Source organism: Mauremys reevesii, linkage group 10 (assembly GCF_016161935.1).
Source record: "Mauremys reevesii isolate NIE-2019 linkage group 10, ASM1616193v1, whole genome shotgun sequence".
NCBI lineage: Eukaryota > Metazoa > Chordata > Testudines > Geoemydidae > Mauremys > Mauremys reevesii.
This window is the reverse complement of record NC_052632.1, coordinates 28230497-28257846: the sequence shown is the minus strand read 5'-3', so window position 1 is coordinate 28257846 and position 27350 is coordinate 28230497. Positions and strand designations below refer to the sequence as shown.

The 27350-nt window shown below is 41.2% G+C and overlaps 1 protein-coding gene across 1 annotated transcript in view; it reads left to right on the top strand.

Moving 5' to 3' along the window:
• Window positions 1–27350, top strand: part of LRRC49 (leucine rich repeat containing 49) — a 113726-nt gene that overhangs the window by 45820 nt on the left and 40556 nt on the right. The window contains 2 exon segments of the mRNA XM_039492163.1: window positions 6068–6215; window positions 20508–20591. Of these exon segments, the coding sequence (XP_039348097.1) occupies window positions 6068–6215; window positions 20508–20591 (232 nt within the window).

The window sequence follows — 27350 nt, the reverse complement described above, 5'->3', positions numbered from 1 at the left end:
GGGACAAAGAGATCAGGTGGCCTCCTTGTCCGGAAGAGAGACAAAGGCCAGATGAGGGAGTGTCAGTTTGGAGCTGGCTGGGGAAATCGGGAGAGGCCCAGAACTTGGGTCTGGGCTCCCCGCCCCCCAAGATGGACCTGACTGAGGGGTCCTGTTTTCTGTACCTCCAAGCTCTGTTTTAGACTGTATTCCTGTCATCTAATAAACCTTCTGTTTTACTGACTGGCTGAGAGTCACATCTGACTGCGGAGTTGGGGTGCAGGGACCTCTGGTTGCCGCAGGACCTGCCTGGGCAGACTTGCTGCGGAAAGTGCACAGTGTGGAAGGGCTGAATGCTCTGAGGTCAGACCCAGGAAGGTGTAAGCTTCTTGCTCTGGAGACAGTATGCTCAGAGAGGAGGCTCCCCCAGAGTCCTGACTGGCTTTGTATGGAGTTGTTCCAAAGCATCCCAGCATCCCCTTCCACACCATGCACTTCCCGGAAGTCTGCACAGGCACTGACACTCCCTCCTCTGGCCTTTGTCTCTTTTCCAGGCATTAGGAGGCCACCTGATCTCTTTGTTCTCCAACACCTTCAGTTGGCACCTTGCAGGGGGGTGGCCCAGGCCATCAGTTGCCTGGAGGCAGGGTTGCAGCCATTTTCTCTGTGCAGACGGCATCACACTGGCCCTCTAGGGCTTTACAACAATCACACCCCCTTATCCCTCCATCTAGAGCCTTAAGAAATGCATTGGGGAAACTGAGGCACACAGACAGTATTCAGAGAAAACACCTGTATATGACCAGTTACATACTTTGAAGGGTGTAAAATAATCAAATATTGTGCTAAATACAATGATACTCCAAACTGACCACCAAATTTAAGTTGCATGTTTTTCCCCTCAGGTGAGGATTCTGGGGTGGGGCTGGGGATGAGGGGTTCACAGTGCAGGAGCGTGCTCGGTGCTGGGGGTGCAGGCTTTGGGGTGAGGCAGGGCTGAGGATGAGGAACTTGGGGTGCAGACAGGCTGCCCCAGGGCTAGGGCCAGAGAGGACTCCCCATCACCACCACTGGCAGCAGCAAGCTCCAGGGGAGGGACCCCTCCTCTGCCCCCCTACCCCCCACAGCACACTCACTCTGCACCACAGTCAATGCACATGCTCGTAGGGCCCCTCAGGTCCAGAAAGCTCACTCCCCTCCCCTATGATGGGTACTGGGGGGGGGTTGCCATCACAGGTGGCCTTCCATGCTGCCCCTCACCATAACTTCACTGTGGATGGGTGATGGGGCTGCCCCTTGCCCAGCATGGGGCAGAAGTGGGGTAGGCAGGGTTGTGGCTGGCTATGGGGTGGGGGAGCAGGGCGTCATAAAATTCATCCAAGCCCCAGCTGCTCAGGTCTAGGAAGCCTCCCTCTCCCATCCCTCCTGTGGCGGGTGGGTTGGTGGGTGCTGGGGGAGGGGGCATTGCCTTCACATGTGGCTTCCTGCCTCCCCCGTGCAGCCTGCTGCACCTCACTGGGGGTAGGAGTGGGGGCTGGGGCTGGGGCTGCGGGGGAATCATAGGGTCAAACACTCACGGAAGCCCCAGCAGCTGCTAAGGTGAGTGATGTCCCTCTTCTGGCCGGAAGTCCCGTTCGAGTCTCCTCCAGGTAGGGGCAGGGGAGGGGAGAAGAGGCCCCCTCCACTCCCCTCCCCCTCTACAGCAGCAGTTAGTTAGCATTGTTCTTATGCTAATGCTGCAGCTGTAGCCTTAGGCTACGGCAGCAAAAGCAAGGGAGAGAGACACTCTCTTTACATTCAGGCAGGGAAGCTTCGTGGGGGGGGGGGAACCTAGCTCCAAATATTGGTGGAGCAGAGCCCCTGATTATGAATATTCCTGGGGCTTTAGCCCCAAGAGCCCATATAAGTTGGCGCCCATGTTCACCCATGAAAGCTTATGCTCCAATACGTCTGTTAGTCTATAAGGCGCCACAGGACTCTTTGTTGGTGAAATGCTGGCTCAGTTGAAATCAGTGGCAAAATTTCCACTGATTTTTAGTAGGGCCAGGCTTTCACATTAGGTATTTAAAGCGTTTAGCTGATCAGTTTCCCTACATTAAAATATAATTAGATGTGAAAGGATGCTGCTTTTCCCCTTTGCCAAGTAACTCCTTTGTTTAGATCTTATGGTGCTCCATCACATGGGTTCATTACTTGTAGGTGCTATACCCATTAGTTTGTTGTTGCACAGAAATATGATAGAAAATGTAATAAGGCTTGGTGTCATTTATTTTGTAAAATTCTTTGAGGCCCTCAGAAGGAAGACATTATAGAAGTGCAAAATGTAATTATTAACAAATCCTAATAGTCTTTTCTCCTCTGTTCTTCATTGCTTATATCATTTCTCAAATAATTTCACCAGCACGAGTTTCATTATCCAGTTTTAGTGCAGTGGGTATTACTAAAACTTTTTGCACGTAGTGCCGTTCATCCATTCGCTGAGTGCACCTTTTATGTAGCTCATTGTGTTATATTTTTCAGCAACAAATCACTATGTGAAACCTGTTTTGCCCAGTTATTAATTTTTTTATACTAACATTTGTTTTTGTAAGTTGTTTTAAATTGGCAAGACTTATCATTGTGCTTATCATGATAAGCACAATATTTGGGGAGGAGGGATAGCTCAGTGGTTTGAGCATTGGCCTGCTAAACCCAGAGTTGTGAGCTCCATCCTTGAGAGGGCCATTTAGGGATCTGGGGCAAACGTGTCTGGGGATTGGTCCTGCTTTGAGCAGGGGGTTGGATTAGATGACTTCCTGAGGTCCCTTCCAACCCTGATATTCTGTGATAAGACTTAATATAGTGTATTTAGAAATATGTATCTTGGGATAAAGGAGTAGCTTTTGTTTTGATTTTGTGAGTCACAAAGGACAGCATACCAAAGCAGTTCTTGCTGTACAGAATGTAGACGTATTTGCAGTCTAGTCATATGTGGCCTGTAGATCTATAAGGTAGATCAAGCTGTTGGTTGAGAAATATGGAAAATGCAGCACTGAAACAAGTATTTACTCATAAAACTAGCAACTGGATGGAGAAAATACTTTTTAAAAGTTTACCAAAAGAGGAAGCATTTAATACAGAAGATATTTGTAATCTTTTATACTGTGGTGGCAAGTATTAATTGTATGATTATTAGGTAATAACATGATGCTTTAATACTACCATGGTTTTCCATGGTCATATGGCACAATTGCCCTGGGCTGATATTTAAATCATAGCACTTGTGTATATTAAAGAATCATAGTTTAAATCACAGGTGGGCAAACTTTGTGGCCCGAGGGCCATATCTGGGAATAGAAATTGTATGGCGGGCCATGAATGCTCACAAAATTGGGGTTGCGGTGCTGGAGGGAGTGAGGGCTCCGGTTGGGGGTGTGGGCTCCAGGGTGGGATCAGAAATGAGGAGTTCAGTGTGCAGAATGGGGCTCGGGGCTGGGGCAGGGGAGTGGAGTGCAGGGTAGGGCTCCGGCTGGGAGTGTGGGCTCTGGAATAGGGCTGGGGATGAGGAGTTTGGGGTGTTGGAGTGTGCTGGGATCGAGGGATTCAGAGGGTGGGAGGGGGATCACGGCTGGAGCAGGGGGTTGGGGAGAGGCTCAGGGGTGCAGGCTCTGGGCGGCACTTACCTCCGGCTCCTACATGGAGGTGCGGCCAGGCAGTTCTGCATGCTGCCCTGTCTGCAGGCACAGCCCCTGCAGCTCCCATTGGAGCGCCAGGGGGGACAATTGGAGCACATAGGAGCTGGAGGGGGACCATGACGCTTCTTTCAGGAGCCGTGTGGAGCAGCCCCCAGCCCTGCTTCCTGGCTGGAGCGCTGGAGGGGGGCCATGCTATGGCTTCCGGGAGCCACGTGGAGCAGTCCCCGACCCTGCACCCCGGCTGGAGTGGGGCAAGCCCCAGACCCCACTCCCCAGTGGAAGCTCAAGGGCTGGCTTAAAATGGCTGGCGGGTTGGATCCAGTCCATGGGCCATAGTTTGCCCACCCCTGATTTAAATAGTTGGCTTTTAAAAGAGGGGATTTATCATTCACAGAAACTCTGAAAGGATTTCCTTATAGACATTCTCCTGCACTGTTCTGTAGAGCCCTGCAAATCTGCAGATATCCGTTTTATATCCATGGATCATTTTTGTGGATTGTGGATCAGATGCAGATACAAATTTTGTATCCCACAAAGGTCTGCTGTTATGGGGTGGTAAGACACTTAATACGATGTCTCGCCAAGGATTTGCAGGAGGCCTGGCCATCTGCATGGAGGCCTTGGACCTCTCCTACAGCTCTGGTCTCCAGTGTCTGCAATGGAGCCATACTTGCAAGGTCCTCTTTTGGCTGCAGATTCTGTAGGGTGCACAGTATTTTTTGTTGCCTTCTAGGAGGATGAAGGCACCAGAGCCCTTTTTCTGTATGGAGTGGTCTTCCATACACAGATCGAAGCGGCAACATGATGTTATACCTTCAAATAGAAATGTTTTTGCTATTGTTTACATTGTTTATCTTAGAACATTTGGATTTTTCCACTGTCTGCTTTTCCTTTTCTGAAGGATTAGAAAGGGTGTCTCGAATCTGTCTCTCCACTTCTCAAAGGAGTCTTCTTGTATTTTCATATAGTATTTGTCTTTTATCTAGTCCAGCACATAGCCAGGTTTCAATGAAATTTCGGCAGCCATATTTTTACATAGAGGACATATAAATGTACATAATAAGATTGCAAATGTCCTTCAGATGTTGGCAAGCGTAGGCTCTTATCTAACTAATGGCATTTAAGAAAAATATCCATCAACTTCTGATATACTCAGACACATGAAATATGAGCAGAACTTCTCTAATCTGCACACTTTATAATACACACAAACATTAGTGTTCTTTGCACTCTTCTCAGAAAATATATAAATAGATGAGTACTGTACTATGGTCTCATTACTAAGAATTTATTTTTTACAAAATATTTGAGCAGTGCATGTTCTTGCACATTATTAAATATCAGAAAAAAAGATGTGTGTCAGAATAAAGGAACAATGTATATTTTATGATACAGGGATCCTGAATTAATTTATTATTTTGCTTTAATTCACACAATTCAGTAGTTTGGAACGGGGAGGAATAGCTCAGTGGTTTGAGCATTGGCCTGCCAAACCCAGAGTTGTGAGTTCAGTCTTTGAGAGGGGCCATTGAGGGATATGGGGATTAGTCCCGCTTTGAGCAGCGGGTTGGACTAGATGACCTCCTGAGGTCCCTTCCAGCCCTGATATTCTGTGATTCTAATTAGGTAAAAAAATGCTGCCATATCTTATATTTTAAGATCTTGAAAAATTCCAAACTACTGTGCGAACTATGTAAAAAGGAATCCCTTCACCCACCACTGAATCAGCTTCTGTTAAAGTGAATTATGGCAGATGTTTAGCAGTGCTGAGAAGCTCTATATAATATTTTTAGGGCCGTAAATTAAGAAAAGTAACATTTCTCTCCAGTGCTGGTGGTGGGGAAATTTACTTAGGCAAAATGAAATATTCAAGGTAAAATTTAGCCAAGAAAATGACAATCATTCTTATTTTGTGGGTTATAATGCCTGCAAGTAGTTATGAACTTCAGTTTTCTGATTCTTCCAAGAGACAGTATCTTGTGAATACAGGGCTAACATCATGCTACAAATAGTAAATGCATCCATTAACTCCTTTTCTATTACTATTTTTATTATTTTATTTTAATTGATGTCAACCAATATATAAAGATATAAAATGAAGAGCAATAGTGTTATCAAATCATGAAATTAATTGAGCAAGGATAGTTTTTATTGGAACTCCTTATTTTATTTTTTAAATGCCTTGTTGAAATATTTGTTTGCTATGTTGAGAGATCCTGTTTCAAAAAACTACCAATTCCTAAAGCATTAGTGATAGAGGAGAGGGAAGCAAGAACAATTCACATTCATTTGTAACACACTTCTGATGTAAGCATATTTAGCGTTTAGAGAATGCCGTCCTGTAGCTTGTATGTCTTTGTGAAGAAAATTGATTCCTCATTTGCGTTAAAAGCAATTCCCTTTTTTGTGTGCAGTTTTGACAACATTCTGTGCCTTGCTGATTCCTCATCCCTGTCTGATATCACCCTTGATGGCAATCCGATAGCTCAGGAGACATGGTACAAGAACACTATTCTCCATCATATGATGCAGCTCCGCCAGTTAGATATGAAGAGAATCACGGTAAGGAACTTTTTGAAAAAGTATTCATCAGATGCTGTAAGCATTAAAATTGGCAAATAGGATTGCTAGGTTCTATGTATGGAAAAAATTGTACATTATATCTGCCTCTGAATTCAGATGAAACTTGAACATTACAATATTGTAACTTGTTTTTGTTCTATGCTACATGAGTATGTATTTTTCTTGCTTAACTCATTTATTTTTATTAAACCATTTAAAAATATTTTTCTTCACCCATACTGTGGACAGCTGTCGCATGACAACAGTAAAGAATATCAGAGGTATTTTCTTCTAAACACTGAACAAAAGAATGTTATTACAATAAGGAAAATATATTATCACTAAAACTACTGACTCCTTGGTTCAGTATAGTGCTTCTGCCTAGAACCTTCCCCATCCCAGTCGTTCTTGGCTTCCTTCTGCAGATTTAAGTAACAGTACGTGTCCTCACAACCACTATACTGTTGAGTTATCACCTGTTTGAAGAACAAGCCCTCTGTTGATACCTTTAACTAACTAGGCCCACATCTTTGAGTTCCTCAGCTCTGTTATGTCTGATCTCTGCCAACTTTTTGTCCCATAGTTGTCTTAAGATCCACAGTATTGTTAAGCACTCAAGTCCTCCCCCCCCCCCAACAAAACCCATGAGATTGGTTTAAAATCATGAGATTTATTTATATCATTCTTGTTATGTGCCTTCTGGTTTTTGAGCCTTAGGGTTTCACATTTTCAAGCTTTTCCCACAATCATGGGGACTAAAAATTAACTTTTTTTTTAAAAATGAAAGCTGAGTTTCTCACATATATGACTTCAGGAGCTAGGTCTGTAAGAAAAATACCAAATGTCATGAAGCTCATGACAAAATTGCGTGGGCAACACTGAATTCAGGTGTTCGGCGTGGCAACAGCATGTTGCACAGGTATACAGTGGGCAATATCTAGCTTGATGTTTCTGAGTGGATGAGTTTACTTCACACTAATAGGAAAGGTCATTGTCCAACTTCACTTGATGAACAGACCAGAACTCTACTTGGATTGTAATTTTTTTCTCCTTTATTGTATGGCCCATCTGAATATCCTGAATTCCCCAGTCTTGCTTTGCCTTGCAGACAACTAATAAACCTGTCATTGCTCTTTTAGAAATTTCTTCTGCAAGAAAGTTGAAGAAGCTGTTTGTCTGAAAATTATATATATACTGCATATTCCCCTTCATTTCTGTTTGGCATGTCATCTCCTCTGGCAAAGGTTTTCTCTGAAGTGAGAGCAGAGGCTAAGGGTAACATTTTTCAAAAGCACCTAAGTCCTGTTAACTTCCTATGAGACTTAGGTTCCTAAGTCATGTATGGACTGTGAAAATATTACCCTGGGGCTGCAAGTGTATATCTCTTGTCCACACTAGGAGACCAGTTCCAGTTAAGAAAAACAAACCTATCCAATTGTTTAACCTGTAGATAAATCTCATCCCAAGAGGAAGTCTTCAGCTCTTTCCCCCTCAGACTTCAGTTGATAAAATAAACTGAACCTTTTTGGATGACACACTTTGTAAGTTTTGTGGTTTTTTTCCCTCAAAGCAGGAAAATGGCCCTTCTCTGCCATCTACCATTGAGAAAAGTAAATCAAAGATATATTTTGTACAACAGTTTGCAGATATGTAAAAAACATGTCTAAATTAGAATTGAATATGGTGCAGCTTTATAAGTAGGCGTCACAGAATTCATTTTTTTTGTAATTTGGATAATATTGATGTTTTAGTTTTAAGCATTTTTTTGTTTTTTATCTATATACATTTTCACAGTTGCAAGACATTATGGGGTCGTGTGATGGGGTATGCCAACCTAACACTGGGCCCAAAGGAGCTAAAGGGCAATACTGGGCCCAGGTAGTCCTGCCCCTCCAGGCCTACAGAGCATGTTCTGGCTGGAGGTACAGGTTAAAAAGAAGCTCAGAAATCCAGGCAATGAGAGGGAGAGCAAACAGTCTGGGGGAAAGGCAGGCCCTTCTCTTGAAAGCCACACTGAAGGCTGAGCTTGAGATGGACCCGTGGTGCTGGTGAGCCCCACGGACGGTGTTTTCTATAACCTACCTCTCGCCCACACCTTTTTTGAGAACCGACAGGTCCTGAGAGGCTCTGCTCATTTGAACTGTGTTAAACTTCTGATTGTTTGAACTTTAGGGGACCATGCCCCAAGCTGAAGGAACAGATAAATAGGAAGTGGTCCAGGGTGGCAGACTTGGGTTCTCTGTGTGGAGGACTTGGCTGGTGCTGTTTTCCACAGGGCCCTGGGCTGGGATCCCATGGAGAGGATTGGCCCTGGTTCCCCTACCACATCCTGCATGAGAACTAGGCCCATAGGTGGGCTGAGGCCACGATGCCTCTGGGGTAGGACCAGGAATGTCTATCCTTCCCCACCCTTTTTTCTGCAACTAGTGACTGGAAACCAGGTACACTAAGCCCTAACCCACCCAGCCGCCCTGAACACCCTATTACCGGGTGGTCAGACAACAAAGGAGTTAGGCAGTAATTATTTAATGACAGTAGATGGTGAGATTCAAAAAGTTAAAGCTTTATAACTGTTAAAACACAAATTGTAAACATCATGTCAAAATATACAAAGTAAATATCCTTAAATCAAACTCTAATAAATTCTCAAGCAGCATTTTTCTTACTTTGCCTATATATAAATTTTGATTATTATCTATGAAAATATTTTTTGTTGATTTGTGTGCATATGGTGAATTGACGTTTACTGAAAAAAAATCTACTCCTTCTAAGCCTACTTACTGTGGAGGAGTTAACCAGAAAGAAATATGTGGACTGTGCACCATGTATGTAATTTGCCCTTCCAACAAAATCTGTTAAGTGCAATACATATATTTTAAAAAGCTTTGCCATGGTTCCTAGCTCTAAATGTAGACTTAACAGTTATATATTTCAAGTAAAACTTCTTTGCCTCTCTTTATTGATATCCTAAAGACTTCTGTGGCTTGAAATGAACACAGCTATTAGTGCCTGAAAATTTTTCTAGAATAGGGAATTGGTTCTCCTATTTTATTCAGAATGGAATTCCCTCCTGGTGCTGTTACAGTTTTTCATTGTCAGATCTTCCACCTGTGAAGTGTTTTAGCACTGGTAGGGCAATGCTATAGAAAGACCCCAAACAAAATCTCCCTCGCAACTCTGAGAAAAACAGACTTCTCAGGAATTTCCTAATAAACTATTAGAAGAAATAATCCTGTCCCTTAATTCACATAATTTAGGAAATTTAGAGGCTAGTATAAAAAATAATGGGAGATGCACCTTTTTAATCAAATACCATTTTTACAAAGAACAGTTGTAGATCAGGAAAACTTAAAAAAAAAGATTGGCTTCTCTATCTTCTGAGGAGGCATGTCTTTGTTCATTCCTGTATTACATCAAACCAAAATGCTATAACTTCCATTAGTGAGCATCATGTTATCTCCAAGATACGGATTATATGAACTTATTGGGTATTAGAAGTGTACTGTTTTATATTTTATATGCATTCAGTCTCCCTATGAGTTTATAGTATCCCAGGCCATTCTTCAGATTTTTATGACTTAGGTAGTGTTACCAGATTTGCCTGTTACTTTAGGGTATGCTCATTTATTCGGGTTACTCTTCGGGGAGGAGGGGAGGGGAAGGTCTATAATTCTATCAATGTACTGCTTGTGTCACTTGTGTTTTCCATATGGCGCTCTACTTCTCCCTTCTGCAAGTCCCCTCCCAATGGAGCTATCCTGCCAGACCTAGGTTCCTTAGGGCTGGGTTCCTTCAGCCCCAGAACCAGATGAACGCACACACATACATTAACAGAGCAAGTCTGAGCGAATCATAAGAACATAAGAAAGGCCGTACCGGGTCAGACCAAAGGTCTATCTAGCCCAGTATCTGTCTACCGACAGTGGCCAATGCCAGGTGCCCCAGAGGGAGTGAATCTAACAGGCAATGATCAAGTGATCTCTCTCCTGCCATCCATCTCCATCCTCTGACAAACAGAGGCTAGGGACACCATTCTTACCCATTCTGGCTAATAGCCATTTATGGACTTAGCCACCATGAATTTATCCAGTCCCCTTTTAAACATTGTTATAGTCCTAGCCTTCACAACCTCCTCAGGTAATCGAGTCAAGCAGCACTTTCAAGCTGCCCCCCCTATGTGTCCCAGATTCTGCATGTCACTATCCCCACTCTCACATCACAATTGTACTGGTAGTAACCTACTTGATGAGCAAACCCCACAGTATTTTGGGTGCTGCAGGGATCTTTAGCTTAGGTAAAAGAAGCATTGCTGCAGAGTAAATGGGGGAAGCTTTAAAAGATTAAAGTTCAGCAAGAGAGAGAGAAGCAACCAGCTTAACCATAAAATTTATTTATTGAATAATAGTGATAACTACACAAGGAAGGCTAAAGCAACATAGCATACCTTATTTAGGGTTAATACCTAAGGTAGAAAGGAAAACAGAGAGGGAGAAAGAGGGGGATCTCACCCACTCCAGGAGGCTTGAACTGGTTGGAGTTCCCAGGTGATGATGGTAGCTCAGGGTCTTGAGTGCTGGAGACAGGCAGAGTCCCCAGCACGATCAGTCAGGAGAAGATGGAGTCTCAGTGGAACTGATGCAGAGTTTGGGTCTATGCATCAGAACACTTACTTGAACATAGGTTGGCATCATGAGTCAGACAGGCTAGATACTGCACCCTTGTTCCCCAAGAGCACAGAGCTGACTGGTATCAGTAGTTGTATTTTATTCAGTTCTAATATATTAATGTATGTTCTTGAACATAAATGTATACCTATATAAGATATTTGTTACAGATATTTAAACAGAACTCTCTGTTTGGAATATTTTTATATAAGACATGCTATGGAACCATGGTTGGACAGCTGTCCTCAACTAGCTAAGCTAGTTCACAGTCTCGGAGTTATAGTCAGTTTATCCTTGGCACTGGATATTCAGGTAGTGACATTCACTAGAAGCACCTCTGTGAAGAATAATAATAAACATACAACAAATAAAATAAAATAACCCTAAAGTGGGAACCGAACGTGCATATCAGTGTGCTCTATTTATCATTCTACTCAGAGCTCATTTGTAATGTTCTCCAGCATGCCCTACCTCATGGCAATGGGTTCAGCTGCAATTAGTATTTGGAGTGCTACTATCAATGTTATGCCATATTAGCATCAGGGGCAGCTGCTAGCATGGTAGACCTACAGATATAGTCACTTTCTTGTTTGTATGCAACCTTTAATATAAAACTTTGGGTAAAGGTAACAAAAGGACACAGTAATAAAATGCAAAAATAAGAATCAACAAGGAAATACAAAGAAATCACCAAGGCTGTTACAGAGTGAAAAGTACACCTGCATCCTCAAGGGTGAGAGTGATTGTCTGGACCTGCAGGGAGGGAAAGGACTGTTGCCCCTTTAAGGAAGGTGCTGTTAATCATTTAATCATGCTGTTAATAGAATACCATTTATTTAAATATTTTTGGATTATTTCTACATTTTCAAATATAGTGATCTCAGTCACAACACAGAATACGAAGTGTACAGTGCTTGTGGACGTAATTTAAAGTATATTGCACTCTATCTCATTTTCCATCAGATACTGTGGTAATGGCTTAGTAGTAGTGAAGTTTAATAGGATAAGTGTGTCATGAAGTTCTTGTTTATTTCATCTTAAAATGAGCAACTATCCAGTTGCTTTGCGTGCTTTCACATTACTTAAATCTTAAAATGAATTGTTGTATTTGTACAGTAGTTTTAACATATCAAGATTATTTCTTGAGATTGCCTAAATTCTCTGTTAGTGTCTTAAGTTTCTGAAAAATGAAAGTGAAAAGTTAAGTCTGATATTTCTTACAGGGCCTTTCTATTTTAGAGGGGACCCTTCCCCCCTCCCCCCAAAAAACTTTTCTCTGACAGTTTTGGAAGATATTTTCATATAAACACTTCAGGGGGTTATGAAATAAATAAAATTACCGTATATGCTCGTTCATTAGCCCATTCATTTATAAGCTAACCCCCCAAGATGGTTAGGTAAAAATAGCAAAAACTGACCCTTTCATAAGCCGACCCTATATTTCAGGAATTGGCAAACTTTGGCTCCTGGCCCGTTAGGGTAAGCTGCTAGCGGGCCTGGATGTTTTGTTTACCTGGGGCATTCACAGGCACGGAGCCCCTCAGCTCCCAGTGTCCGCGGTTTGCCGTTCCCAGCCAATGGGAGCTGCAGGAAGTGGCCCCGCAGCTCCCATTGGCTGGGAACGGCAAACCGCGGACACTGGAAGCTGAGAGGCTCTGTGCCTGCAGACACTCCAAAAGGTCCATTGGTAGAAATGCATGAAGAGATCAAATTACACAGTAGCGGACTGACACCAGTGCTATAGTACTATCATTCATTGTATTTTTCTGATTGACTTGTAAGGCATAGCATTTTGTGAAATGCATGGGTCAAATGTCGTGCAGATCTGCAGCACTGCTCTTTTAGTATTCCTTTCAAGCCAATCTAGTCCACTAAACAAAGCCTTTGCAACTTTAAAAGGCTGCAGTATTGACATCAGTAAATTGGTCGGCAAACTTTGGCTCCCAGCCTGCCAGGGTAAGCTGCTGGTGGGACATTTTGTTTACTTGGAGCGTCTGCAGGCATGGAGCCCATTGGCTCCCTATGGCTGCGGTTTGCAGTTCCCAGCCAATGGGAGCTGCAGGAAGGGACACGCCACTTTCCGCAGCTCCCATTGGCTGGGAACGTCGAACCGCAGCCACAGGGAGCTGAGGGGCTCCATGCCTGCAGACGCTCCAGGTGAACAAAACGACAATGTATTAGATATTCAATTCAATGATTCCATAGAGTTTAAAATCATCACATTTTGGTGTAGACCTGTTTATAAGCTGACCCCCGCTCTTTGATGCGTCACTTTTTTACCAAAAATGTTCAGCTTATGAATGAGTATATACGGTAAGTTTAAAAAGTATACTTCTCAAATGTTTGTGTTGGAGAACCTCTTTGCTTTTCACTTCATAGCTAACATTTCTTTGTTACTTGGAAAATATGTGTTCTAAAAATACTGTGCTATGAGAATATTTGGATTTCTGTAAACAAGGAACATTTAGCCTAATATGGCTCTACTGTGTTATTTAATTGTCCTGATGCAAGACAAACATTACCAAATGCCTGTATTTAGGGACAAATATGAGGTTTCTTGAGCATTAGTAAGTAGCAATGTTATATGAAAAATATAGTTAATATAGTCTAGTGAATGGTCTACAGAAAATACCCTTTGCTTTCTCTCTTTTTAATTCTAGTTAAATCACTGGAACAAAAGGGGGCAGGAACAGCTTAACTATTAAAATGAATCCTTTGGACTATGATTCAGACATAAATTGAATACGACAGACTCATTTTATTTGTATTTTACTTACCAAAAAAATTGTGTAAAATTAGTTGCCTGCAAAAAGTACTCTCAAATATTTCCAATTACAATGTTGGGATGTAATGAAATAATATGTTATGAATGTCCTCTGACTAAGAAGAGTACTTAACATATTTACAGAACGTTACATTTTTCAAAGCACTGTATGAATGTTAATCTGTAGAAAACACCAAATTTGATGCTTTATTATCGTCTATATTTTCATTATAGGAAGGTGTACTTTTCCTGAATGTAGTTAAAAGAAAAAAACTGGCTTTGTATAGTTTTTAGTTTTGTTTTAGTAATGAATTTATTTGTAGAAACATTGTGAAAATATACTAGATAATCTAATATTGTGGTATTTAAAATTACAGTCTGCAAAAGTGGTGGGAGAAGTGAAGAGAAAAACATAGGTCTACAGCAAATTTAATTTAACTGACAGTCTTTGATTAGTCCAGTCATAAATGTTCTATATTAGAACCAATATTTACTGGGGCATTTTATGTTCCAGCTTTGTACTCTGCAGGATTTTTAGCAACACTTACCTCTTAAGTGCCTAATCCAACCCATTAAAGTCAATGGAAACACTCCCATTGCCTTTAATGGGAGTAAGATCAGTCACCTGAAGAAAACAAGAGCTATTCACCTCCAACTTTACAACATTTTTCTTATCCCAAAACTTTGATTGTTATATCTTATTGGACTTGTTCTGAGAAGTGATTAGCACAAGTAACTCTCACTGCGAGTTGAGGAGACTTGTAACCTGTTAGGATCAGGACTTTAGGCTGCTTGAAGGACAGGGGCCATTTCAGATTGTGGGGGAAAGGGTGTCCAACTTCAACTGAGATTCCAGGAGCTACATTTTAGGCATCTGAAAACTTTAGCTTTTTTTTGCAGATAATAAGTTAGAAATTAGCTGACAAGAGCACTGTATCTAATTCCCATATAAAAAAAATAGGGCTGTCAAGCGATTAAAAATTAATTGTGATTAATCGCATGATTCAAAAAATTAATTGTGCTGTTAGAATACCATTTAAATATTTTTGGATGATTTCTGTTTTCAAATATAGTGATTTCAGTTACAACACAGAATGCAAAGTGTACAGTACTCACTTAATTTTTTATTACATATATTTTCACTGTAAAAAACAAAAGAAAATTTTCAGTTCACTTAATACAAGTACTGTAGTGCAATCTCTTTATCATTAATGTTGAACTTACAAATGTAGAATTATGTACAAAAAAACCCTGCATTCAAAAATAAAACAATGTAAAACTTTAGAGGCTACAAGTCCAATCAGTCCTCCTTCTTGTTCAGCCAATCGCTCAGACAAACAAGTTTGTTTACATTTGCAGAAGATAATAGATTCATAGACTTAAGGTCAGAAGGGACCATTATGGTCATCTAGTCTGACCTCCTGCACAACAGAGGCCACAGAATCTCACCCACCCACTCCTGTAACAAACCCCTAACCTATGTCTAAGTTATTGAAGTCCTTAAATCGTGGTTTAAAGACCTCAAGGTGCAGAGAATCCTCCAGCAAGTGACCCGTGCCCCATGCTGCAGAGCAGGGCCGGTGCAAAGATGTTTCGCGCCCTAGGCGAAACTTCCACCTTGCGCCCTCTCCCCCCTCCACCCTGAGGCACCCCCTCTTGCGGCAGCTCCCCACCCTCCGCCCTGAGGCACCCACCCCTGCCTCTCCTCCTCCCCGAGCACGCCGTGGCTGCTTCACGTCTCCTGCCTCCCAGGCTTGCGGCACCTAAGCTGATTGGCGCCGCAAGCCTTGGGAGGCAGGAGACGTGAAGTAGCCACGGTGTGCTCGGGGAGGAGGAGAGGCAGGGGTGAGCTGGGGCGGGGAGTTCCCCTGCGTGCCACCCCCCTTACTTGCTGCAGGCGGCCCTCCCTGTGCTCCCCTGACCCAGCTCCCTCTGCCTAAATGCCGGGTGCGTCCAGGGCGGCCGAAGATCTGGCTGCCGCGGTCACTGCCAAAGAAAATGGCGCCCCCCAAATCCTAGCACCCTAGGCAACCGCCTAGGTCGCCTAAATGGTTGCACCGGCCCTGCTGCAGAGGAAGGTGAAAAACCTTAGCCTCTTAGCCTTCCTTAGCCTCTGCTAATCTTCCCTGGAGGAAAATTCCTTCCTGACCCCAAATATGGCAATCAGATAAACCCTGAGCATGTGGGCAAGACTCACCAGCCAGCACCCAGGAAAGAATTCTCTGTAGTAACTCAGATCCCACCCCATCTAACATCCCATCACAGACCATTGGGGCTATTTACCTGCTAATAATCGAAGATCAATTAATTGCCAAAATTAGGCTATCCCATCATACCATCCCCTCCATAAACTTATCAAGCTTAGTCTTAAAGCCAGATATGTCTTTTGCCCCCACTACTCCCCTTGGAAGGCTGTTCCAGAACTTCACTCCTCTAATGGTTAGAAACCTTCATCTAATTTCAAGTCTAAACTTCCTAGTGTCCAGTTTATATCCATTTGTTGCTGCCTGCTTCTTAATTACAATATCACCTGAAAGTGAGAACAGGTGTTTGTATGGCTACTGTTGTAGCCAGCGTCTCAAGATATTTACATTCCAGATGCACTAAAGATTCATATATCCCTTCATGCTTCAACCACTATTCCAGAGGCCTGCATCCATGCTGATGGCGAGTTCTGTCCGATAATGATCCAAAGCAGTGTAGACCGATGCATGTTCATTTTCATTGTCTGAGTCAGATGCCACCAGAAGAAGGTTGATTTTCTTCTTTGGTGGTTCGGGTTCTGTAGTTTCTGCATCGGAGTGTTGCTCTTTTAAGACTTCTGAAAGCAAGCTCCACACCTCATCCCTCTCTGATTTTGGAAGGCACTTAAGAGTCTTAAACTTTGGGTCCAGTGCTGTAGCTATCTTTAGAAATTTCACATTGGTACCTTCTTTGCATTATGTCAAATTTGCAATGAAAGTGTTCTTAAAACAAACAACATGTGCTGGGTCATCATCTGAGACTGCTAGAACATGAAATATATGGCAGAATGCAGGTAAAAAGAGCAGGAGACATACAATTCTCTCCAAGGAGTTAAGTGACAAATTTAATTAATGCATGTTTTTTAATGAGTGTCATCAGCATGGAAGCATGTCCTCTGGAACAATGGCCAAAGCATGAAGAAGCATATGAATCTTTAGTGCATCTAGCACGTAAATATCTTGCAATGCCAGCTACAGTGGTACCATACGAATGTCTGTTCTCACTTTCAAGTGACCCTGTAATTAAGAAGTGGGCAGTATTATCGCCCGTAAATGTAAACTAACTTGTTTCTCTTAGCGATCAGCTGAACAAGAAGGACCGTGTGAACTTGTAGGCTCTAAAGTTTACATTGTTTGTTTTTGTTTTTGAGTGCAGTTCTGTAACAAAAAAACCTACATTTGAAAGTTTTTTCATGATAAAGAGATTGCATCACAGTACTTGCATGAGGTGAATTGCAAAATACCATTTCGTTTGTCATTTTTAATAAAAAATAATATAACGTGGGCAATGTACTCTTTGTATTCTGTGTTGTAATTGAAATTGATATATTTGAAAATGTAGAAAACATCCAAAAATATTTAAATTTCAATTGGTATTCTATTGTTTAACAGTGCGATTAATCACAGTTAACTCACACGATTAATCAACAGCCCTGAAAGAAAAAATATATACAAACACCAATTAAAGCTATGTTTTAAGTTTATGTGTAAATTTAGAACAGAAAACCACATCTGAAAAGCGGAGTTCTTTCAACCTCCAGCAGTGTGTGTGTACATGTGGGACTGTTTCAACCAAAGAACTGGCACCATGAACTAATAAATTTCCCACTGAAGTGAAGAATGCCATGAGGAAGTGCATTATGGGATTTGTAGGAACAGGTTGGGAGAAATCAGCAAAATGAACATGACTTGTCAAACTTCACATTTTAGATATGTGTATTCAGGGTTGCCGGATTTCTACTGCATTAATTGCCCAAAGACACTTAAAATCTAGGCCCCTCACTGTTCAGTCCTTTTCCTCTGGTACTTTCAAGTGTGGTGGGGTAGGGAGAGAGAGGTCCAGTCATGATGTCATTTTCCCCTTTTATATCTTCTTCCAACTTGCAGGAAAGCTCTTTTGCTGTGACCTGGGTCAAACAGTTCCCATTGTGTAGTGCTATCTCTGATAGGTTTCTGTTGTACGCAGTTCCTGGGGTAATCCTTGTGCTTGTGTGCATTTCCTCAATAATAACATGGTTTGCCTTTTTTATCGTTGTACCTGAAAGGCTGCTTGTGGGTGTTCTCAACCTCACAACATGTTTTAGTGGCACATACGTAGCATAACTTCACATACAATGATAGCACATATGATCCAAAGAGATATTAATGTCTGGCAGATCAAGGCTTTTAGAATGAGGCATGCTTAGTGCAAAATGTATCCTAATTATATGACAGTGATGAATATGTGGGTGCCAGGGTGTCACAGACATGTGAAGGTGAGGGGCAGATCATGATGAAATCTGTAGCAAGCATCTTCCGACCAAAGCACGGAGCTTGAGAGCTTCCTTCCCCCCCACCACTCCTTGAGCATGTTTGTTTCAGGAATGAAAAAGTGCAGCAGAAGCTACCAGTCCTGCTATTGGCTCTGACAGATATACCTCTACATTCTTTTTGCTGAGCAAATAATAGGCCAGTGAGGTGAGGGGAGCAACTACTACTGACCGGTGAGGGGAGCGGGGAGTGGAGTGAGCAACGTCTCTCCCAGCTTGTGGTATGAAACTCAGGGGGACTGGAAACTTCCCCTGCCCTCCCCCCCCCCAATGGCGCCCCTGTTTGAGTAGCAGATTTTTTAAGTATCTGAGTCTGTTAAGTTGTCTAATTGGCTCCCCGACCTGTTTTATTCTTACTCACAATGTGTAGTATGAAATAGCCTGAAATAGTTGGGATAAATTCCTACTTAACCTTGATTGAGAAATTATTCTCTTTGTTTGGCGTCTGTGCCTGGACAGAGGAAAACTGTAGGAAAACTGGAGCCTTTCTAGAAAAATCTTATTGTTTACTGTTACTGCATACAAGATGAAGTGTTTATCCCAGAAATGTGGTCTAGATTATAGGAATTGATTAACTATTTATTTTGTTTCATTTGTAAAATGTTAATAAATAATGTTCTAAACAATATTCAAATGTGTTATGACTATATAGACAGTTGTTCTGTATATATCAGGGTGATAGCAATAGAATTACTCAATATGTGAAAATAGATAACCAAGAGGAAAGTTGTTTAATAATTATATAAACACAAAAACCCTAATCTCTTTTTCCCTTCAATTTGGCTTATTGTATCATAATGATAGAACTATACTATAACAAGAATCAGTACTCAAAGAAACTTCACACAATTGCTGCAGCTTGCTAAAATTAGAGGATGTGCTATATATTGTTGAAAATAAATTGCTGGAAAAAACCAGGACAGAAAATCAAAAGCCCAGAGTAATAAAAGTAGATCTTCCTTTTACTGTTCTCATACTTAGACAAAAGACTCTATAGATCTGGGCTTTTGCCTCTTTTTTGCTTCATTATGGTGTAGGGGAAAAACCCTGAAATATTTTATAAAGGGTTTGGTTTATTTATTTGTTTGGCATTGTTTTTTGTTTTGTTCTGTTTGTTTGGTTTTTCTATTTATTTTTCAGCTTAGAAAAATCAGGAAGGTCAAGTCTAATCTTCCTTGGGTTTTCTTGGGGATCCACTGGGAGTTCTCACAACATGTTTTGTGAGCTGTAACACCTTAATTGAAGGTGGATGCTTCCTAGCTGCGTAGAGCTAAGAGACTTGCCCCACCCAGGTTTCGTACCTTTATGCATATTCCGGGGGGAGGACGGTGGGAGTCACTCATGGAAAGCTGACCACTGAACACCTTTGTTACAGCAGTTTCTGACCTCCACCTTCCCCTCCTCCCCCGCAAAGCAGAGCTGCCCTTCCTTGGGTAAGCCCCAGACAAACTTGCACACTTTAGTTGTGGTGCAGTCATTCTCACAACATGTTTTTGTGAGCTGTAACACCTTAATTGAAGGTGTGGGTGTGCTGAATGTTTTACAGAGGTATGCTTTATTTAAAATGCAAGTCATTGAAATAAGTGTGTGCTAATAAAAATAATAAATAATATTTCAATATATGTAAAAATATTTTTAAACCTTAGTAAGAGAAATATCTGTGTTTTTAATAAAACCACAGCAGAGTTTCAAACAGTCCAACTAAACACTGATGCTCCTTTCAGTTATTTAAGTTCTTTAAGTAAATATAAACTGCTCCAATTTTCCATAATCTGAATTTTGAATGTAAAAACCAAACAGATTTTTTTTTTAAAAACAAGAAAAACTTTCAGGCTCTCTTTATATATTCTAAAGAAGCAACAAAGGTAACGTTCATTTTTTCACTCCCTTTTCAGATCACCTTTAAACTACAAAACTACTATAAATTCTTGATAAAGCTTGATATAAAAATTAATTGTGTAAACACTAAGTGTCGGAGGGAGTATATTTTACTTATTAAAACATTTCAATGAATAAACTAACACTTTTTATTTAGAACACAGAAAGCTTTACATTTCTATACCTAAAATGTTACAGCACACAGTATTCAGGTTCACATCATGAATAGAAGTGTTAGCTTTGGAAATTGTCAGATAAAGATACAAATAGGAGTGTTACCAAGCCATGTTTAGTAGTGCCTGCATGTCACCCTTTGGTGAATAGACCACTGAAGATATGTTTGCCTTTCAAACATCAGAATTTACAAGCTTGTCAATTACATTTTCCATAGGTTACTCCTGCTTTAGTAAAGTTGATTTTATTTCTTCATCTAGGAAGAAGAAAGGCGCATGGCCTCTGTTGCAGCAAGAAAAGAAGAAGAGAAGAAGCGTGAAAGCCACAAACAGACCTTGTTAAAGGTATTTTCTGTTCTAACACTAATTGAGATTAGATAAAATTTCATAAAATTCTTAGTTGTATTGACCATAATAAGGTAGATTCTGATATCTTGGTACTGTAGTTTAATTATACCTACTTGAATCTATTTCCCTATGTTAAGTTCTCCTCACACCTTCTATGGGCCATCTTAATTATCACTTCAAAAAGTTTTTTTTCCTCCTGCTAACGATAGCTCATCTCAATTGATTAGACTCTGCCTGTTGGTATGCATACTTCCACCTTTTCATGTTCTCTGTATGTATAAATATCTCCTGTCTGTGTGTTCCATTCTATGCATCCGAAGAAGTGAGCTTTAGCTCACGAAAGCTCATGCTGAAATAAATTTGTTAGTCTCTAAGGTGCCACAGTACTCCTGTTTTTTTTGCGGATACAGACTAACACGGCTGCTACTCTGAAACCTATGATAATAAGTCAAAACTGACATGATATCAGTTCTTCTTCTTGGATGCGGAGCTTGCCAAAGCCAATTTGTGGCAGCCTCATGAGCAAAGTGCAGAGCTCTCAGACCACCGTCAAATCTGGTCAGAAGGCAGTTGTCAGTGATGTGTGATATTGTCGGTCTTTGGCCACAGCCTCTCATTGGCCCCAGGTGTGAACGCTGGCTCACGTTGACCCTGGCCCATTTGAAAACTGTTCAGAAGGGCCCATGAGCAGCATGGCAAATCAGAGCTGGGTACATGCATGGTCTGGGTCAGTTTTTGATGTCACGTGCTGACTACTCCTCATGCCACAATGATGTCACAGAGAAATCTGGGCAAGGCAAGAGGGCCCAAAGCAGGTGCCTTAATGAAAAGTGTGCTCTTGGGTGGTTGAACAGGTCTGTATATGGTGGTAGGTTAAGTTTTGCCCTTATTTTCTCAACCATTCTAGCTGTAATATCCTCAAGACAGATTGTGGAGAAGTGTTGGTCAAGTTAGCATAGAAATTTGTAGTGGTACTGGTGGGTACCATTGATTACTTGGATTACCAGCACCAGTGGAATAGTCAGCACATGACGCCCCATCTCCCGTACTGGGGGTGGGGAATGGAGATGGGGAGGAGAAAGCAGGGATTGAGGAAGATAGGGATATGTGATTGGGGAGGAATGGAATTGAGGAGGAAGAAACAGGGGTGCACACAGGATATGTCTAAACAGCAAAGAAAAACCCGTGGCTGGCCCGTGCTAGCTGACTCAGGCTTGCAGGACTTGGGCTAAGGGTCTGTTTCACTACTGTGTAGATTTCTGGACTTGAGCATTAGCCCAAGCCCTGGGACCCTCCCACCCTGCCAGGTATGAGTCCTGAAGTCTACAAAGTAATGAAACAGCCTTGCAGCCTGAGAACCTTGAGCCCGAGACCCGTGAGCCCAAGTCAGCTGGCATAGACCAGCCGCGGTCTTTTCTTTGCTGTGTAGACAAACCCACAGAGGCCCTGCCATGGGAAGAAGGAGGGAATGGGGGGATGCACTGAGCCACTGCCTTGTGGGGAAGAATGAGGAACAGTGGTCTGGGGAGAAGGGCTCTGTCTGACCTTGAACTTGATTTGATAGTCTAAGGGAAGGCAGAGTAGGGAGCAGAGGACAGGTTTGATATGTTCACAATAGCCAGTGTTGCTGAGGAGATGTACTAGTGTTCTATAGCAGTTGGAATTTTCTAAGTGCTACCAGATATGTTACATCGCTGTAGTCCAGCTGAGAGTTAATGAGGGCATGAATACCTGAGGCTAGGTCATTGTTTGGCTGGAGTCTCTTAGCCAATTGGAGACTGTAGAAAGCACTGCTGTATGAGAACTCATTATTAGTGAGGAATTCAGGAGCACTCCTAAGCTACAGACTGAATTAACCAATAGTGGGGTGTGTACCTTTTAATCAGAGGAGACTGTTCCACCAATATCGCCTCTGTCTCATTCGGGTTCAGCTTCAACCAGAGAAGCTGGCCATCTTCGGGTAGTGGTATAGTCATAAGTGGGGAATGATAGATGGTGCGATGTGTCATCTGCATATTGCTGATGCTTGAGTCCATGTTGTCTGACCAGTTCATGTAGATGTTGGATAGAACTGGTAAAAGAGTTGATCCCTGTTGGACGCTCTACACATGAGAGGTCTAGTAGTGGAAGTGCAATTTCTTATTACAGCTTGTTGAGTGTGACTCCCCAGGAAAGACTGAAACCATTTTAACACATTACCCTGGGCCCTTCTACCTTTATCAGATGAGACAGCAGTATCTTATGGTTGGCCATGTTGAGTACTGAAAAGATTCTACTAGAGTTTGGGATAGTATTGTCCTGAAGAATCTTGCAAAGGGGTGACTCACCCATGACTTAGGGTACTGGCTAGGTAAGTTGTGGTTTGTCAAGGGAAGATTTCGTATCACGGGTCTGGAGAATGTGAGTTTAGTGTCTACCATTTAGGAGTTTAGAAGAAAAGGAGTAGTTGGAGGTGAGGTGGGGTGAGAAATATAGCATGTGTGTAAAATTGGACCTTGTTCAAACCAAGGGCACACATGCAGAATTTTAACAGTAGGTATTGTAAACTGGAAGCCATAGGTTTAAAAAACAGGAACAAGTAAATAAAGAGGTGGAGTTAATTGTTATATGGTAATCCAACAGTGTGTCTAGTATACTTCTGTTTTTCCTGTATCTTACCTATTAAAAGAGATTTTTTCTGAGTTTGGATTTGTTCAGTTCAAAAACAGGTTCCAGAAAATACTCCCCCCCCAAACACACATTCTAAAAATTAATACTTGCATAGTTTATTTTATTTTTACTATAGATGACTGATATGTTTTAAATTTATCTGGTTTTGAAGTTTTGGTGTCAGTTCCTACTGGCATAGAGAAGGGAAGAGTCACACAGACACATACATCTGGTGGTTTGGTGATGTTAATGTGTTGGCCCAGTTACTGAACAACAGACATTTTTGAAAGTGTGATTTATTTTTATTTCCATTTCTTAAGCTTTGAGGTATGCTCCTTACCGTAGGAGATGCTGTTGTTTCTCTTGATGCCCTAGATCTTTCAAACCATTTTGCCAATGAAAATTCCCATTGGAGGAAAGGGGCATGTATTGTTAATGTGTAATGCCATACTCGCTCAAGCTTGAACAGGAAATTGAAGTTTTCATTCTTTTTAGTGAAGGTTTCTTTCTTGTCTTCCAGGGGATAAAGAAGCATAACAGCCAACTGCTGTTCTCTTTTATTTGCTTCAAAAAGATGATTCTTATCTCTCTTCTATGTAAATTTCCATTCCATCCTTGTGTGTTTAGATTTTGTTTTCTCTGTTTCAGACTCTTGTTTTACTTGAATGGAACTTTCTTTCCCACAGATCTAACAGTGGGATTAAGTGGCTGTGAAATAATGTGCGAAGTGTAAAAATTCAGCCAATGAATGGAAATTTTGTGGAGTTGTATTCAGCAATAAAATATATTTTCCTCCACAAGCTTTCTCAAGAAACTATAAAATTTTACCTTGCTTCCTTTTAAATGAAATGTCATGGCATAGTGCCCATTTAATAAGGTAACTTTTGCTGTTTTACAAAGTGGCTGCCATCAAACTTACCATGCTAATAACAACTGTTGAATTTTCATAAATGTTCCCATATTCATTTCACAAGTTCTAACTCACCCTTTTTTTTTTTTTTCCTGTTCGTGCCTGTCTGTCTGCATGGTGGGTTTTTCTTCCTCTCCACCACTTGAAGGTGGAATCCAGTACTTTCTAGAAAAACCTGTCCCAGTATTCTCTGCATCCAGAGGCTTGCACAGGATAAGAGCTCCCGTTCAACAGGGTCTTATCTGAGTTTTTTCTGGCATAAAAATGATGAGTTGCCACCAAAACTTTAAATTTAATTAGCATTCAAATGAATAAGGTGTTGGGTGTAATATTTTAGTTTACATGCACTACAAGAGATCAGCAGCTCTACAGCTGAGGGCTCACAAGAAGGCCAATGAGCACAGAAGATGAAATAGAAAAGCAACAGGGACTCTCAAGATGGAAAGAATGCCTCAGTGATGTGTCAGACTATGTCTTCTTCTAATTCAGTACTCCTGAATGTTCTCCCCGATTCCAAAAATGCTGGAGTCACAGAAGGGTCACCCTTAACCTAGGCCTCCTTCCTTCCACATTTCTGACCCATTTTACTCTGCTGACATGAAGTTCACTATGATGTACTCATCAGCAGTACTGGAAGGGAGAAGTCACCCTTTCCTGCTTACTGTGGAACCTCAAAGGGAGCAAACTTCACTGGGGCACATGTGGCAACAAGCTTTTTTCTATTTTCTATTTCTCCACAGCCTTTCCCAGGTTCCTCTGTGCAAGCATGCATATTTTGGTATGTGAAAGCAGCTGTCATCCTACACATAGCTATGATTTATTCCCAGATTTTTCCCCATGATCAGCCTAAATCAAGAGTTTTCAATGGGCATTTCCTTTCCTTCCTTACTCATATTCTCAGAGAAGCAATGGTCCAGAAACTCCAACAGCCCCTCGCCCTTTTAAAAAAACATTACAGAGGCATCGTCAAAGGAAATTATATCATATTTGAAACCAAAAAATATTTATATTGGATGTAAACATGACACTAAGAAAGCAGCATTTTGTAGCAGAGGTACCCCTTTGTCATAACCCAGTTAGAAAGATTTCAGCATTTTTTTTCTTTAAACAAGGGACATAGTAAGAAAAAAACTCTATAAAAATAGTTTGTAGTTTGTAATTTGTGAAGAAATAATATCTCCCTTTACGAATGTGTGTTATTTTAAAAGACACAAGTCATAACTTTTGAAATGCTTAATAGGCAAAGATAAAAATAAGATCATGTCAATATGCAAAACACATTTACAATAAAATTAAAATGTAAAAATAAAATTTATCCAGCTTGGCATTTTTAATTGGATAAAAAAACAAAGATAAAAATAAGAACTTAATATATTAAATGTTCATTTACAGAGCAGTTTTACAATAAAAACAAAAGTTTAAAAAGAGAAGCTATTCAAAGATTGGCCCTTTTCACTTTTGTTATCTGAAGAAATATATCCTCCTCCTTTTTGCTAAAACTACTATTGTCATTGAAAGAATAATTTAAGACTTTCTAAATATTTAAAGCACAGAGGAAAATGTCACTATAGATAGCCCATATTTACTAAAAAAATTAGTTTAAAAAGACAAAAGCCTGTCCGAGACAAATGCAGGTTCGAGTAAGTATTTAATTGCGAGAGGAAAATCAAAACGTGACAGATTGAAATTTCAAACCACGTGGCTGTTTATTAATAAGGGATAAGTTACAACTTGGGCCGGGGGGAGGGAATTTATCAACTAGAAATACTATCAAGATAAACCACACACAACTTGAAAACAGACTATTTGCATCTTACAACAAGAACTAAACGACCTATGATTAACCACTTACTAAAATCCAAAATAGACACGCAAACTGAGTAAACTGTGCACGCATTAACCGAATGTTGTGAAATACACCAACTAACCACAACAGTAATCAATACAACAATTTGATTCTCCTATACTGTATACGCAACTTTGCACCAAATAAAGGAGAAAGAAAAAGAGAAGAAAAAAAAAGAAGAGGCTAAGCAAACAAAGTGTTTACAGAAATTAAAATGCACATACCACACTCCAGGCGCTGCTGACCAGCAGTACAGACACAGAGTGCATGACGAATTGAGGGGAAGTAATCCTAACACGACACGAGCCGGCAAAATCCGGAGGAGACCCTGGCTGAAAGCGTGATGAGGCCTTCCAGCTAACACGCAGGCACTCCTGCCATTTTTGGCGTGAGATACAGTTTTATTTGAAGACTCTTACTCGTGCCAGCGTCTAATTGGTCCCTAGCTCCTTCGCCCTCCAGGTTCCAAGCTGGAGCCCTCTACGTCAACAGGAGCTGCACCCAGCACACTACTCTTCTGCACACAACACGCTGGTATTGTAGCACACGGCACCAACTTGACCCACAATTGACCAGATAGAAGGTTCGGGAATAGGCACACGGCACTATAATGTTGCACACTGCACTACGGTGTTGCACACGGTACCAATGTGACCTTTTGACCGACAATTGGCCGTACAGACGCCATGTTTGAGCATGAGTTTAGGGTTGCGACAAAGCCATGTGTCAACGTGAAGGATTAACTGTGGCAAGGAGAGAGATGAGCATGTGGCATATTTTAAGCACCATGTTTCCCAATAGCCCTCCTGCTTTTTTTGAAAACTTAACTTTTGCACAGAGACTTTTTAATCACAAGATTAAAATTAAAAAAGCCTTAAAATGTTTAAACTGGCTCTAAATGTGTAAATAAAACAACACACAAGCAGTCCTAATACTCCCCATAGAAAATAAAATAAAATGAATTCCAAATGGCTGCCATGCCAAAAGCATACACATCCACAAATGAAACTAGAGGGCAGGACATAAATCAAAAAGAAGGCGTGGAAACCTGTCAGTATATAGAATGAGTAAAGGTATAGAGACCGTTACTACTTAGTTTTCCAAATAGAATAAAATATCGCCATATGCAATGCTGGTTGCCATCATAATTGCATTTTTGTACTATCCTTATGAAATTATTCTTTTCAGTATTTATTATCCAGGCTTCCACTAGGGATTGTATTGTTGTCTTTGGAGGACATTCTGGTACTTTGCATGAATAGGCAGGCCACATTGTGTTTGACTCACTTTTTATTTTTTGCTTTCTGTGTACGTTGTTATTGTATATACACATTTAATTTAAAATTGGATC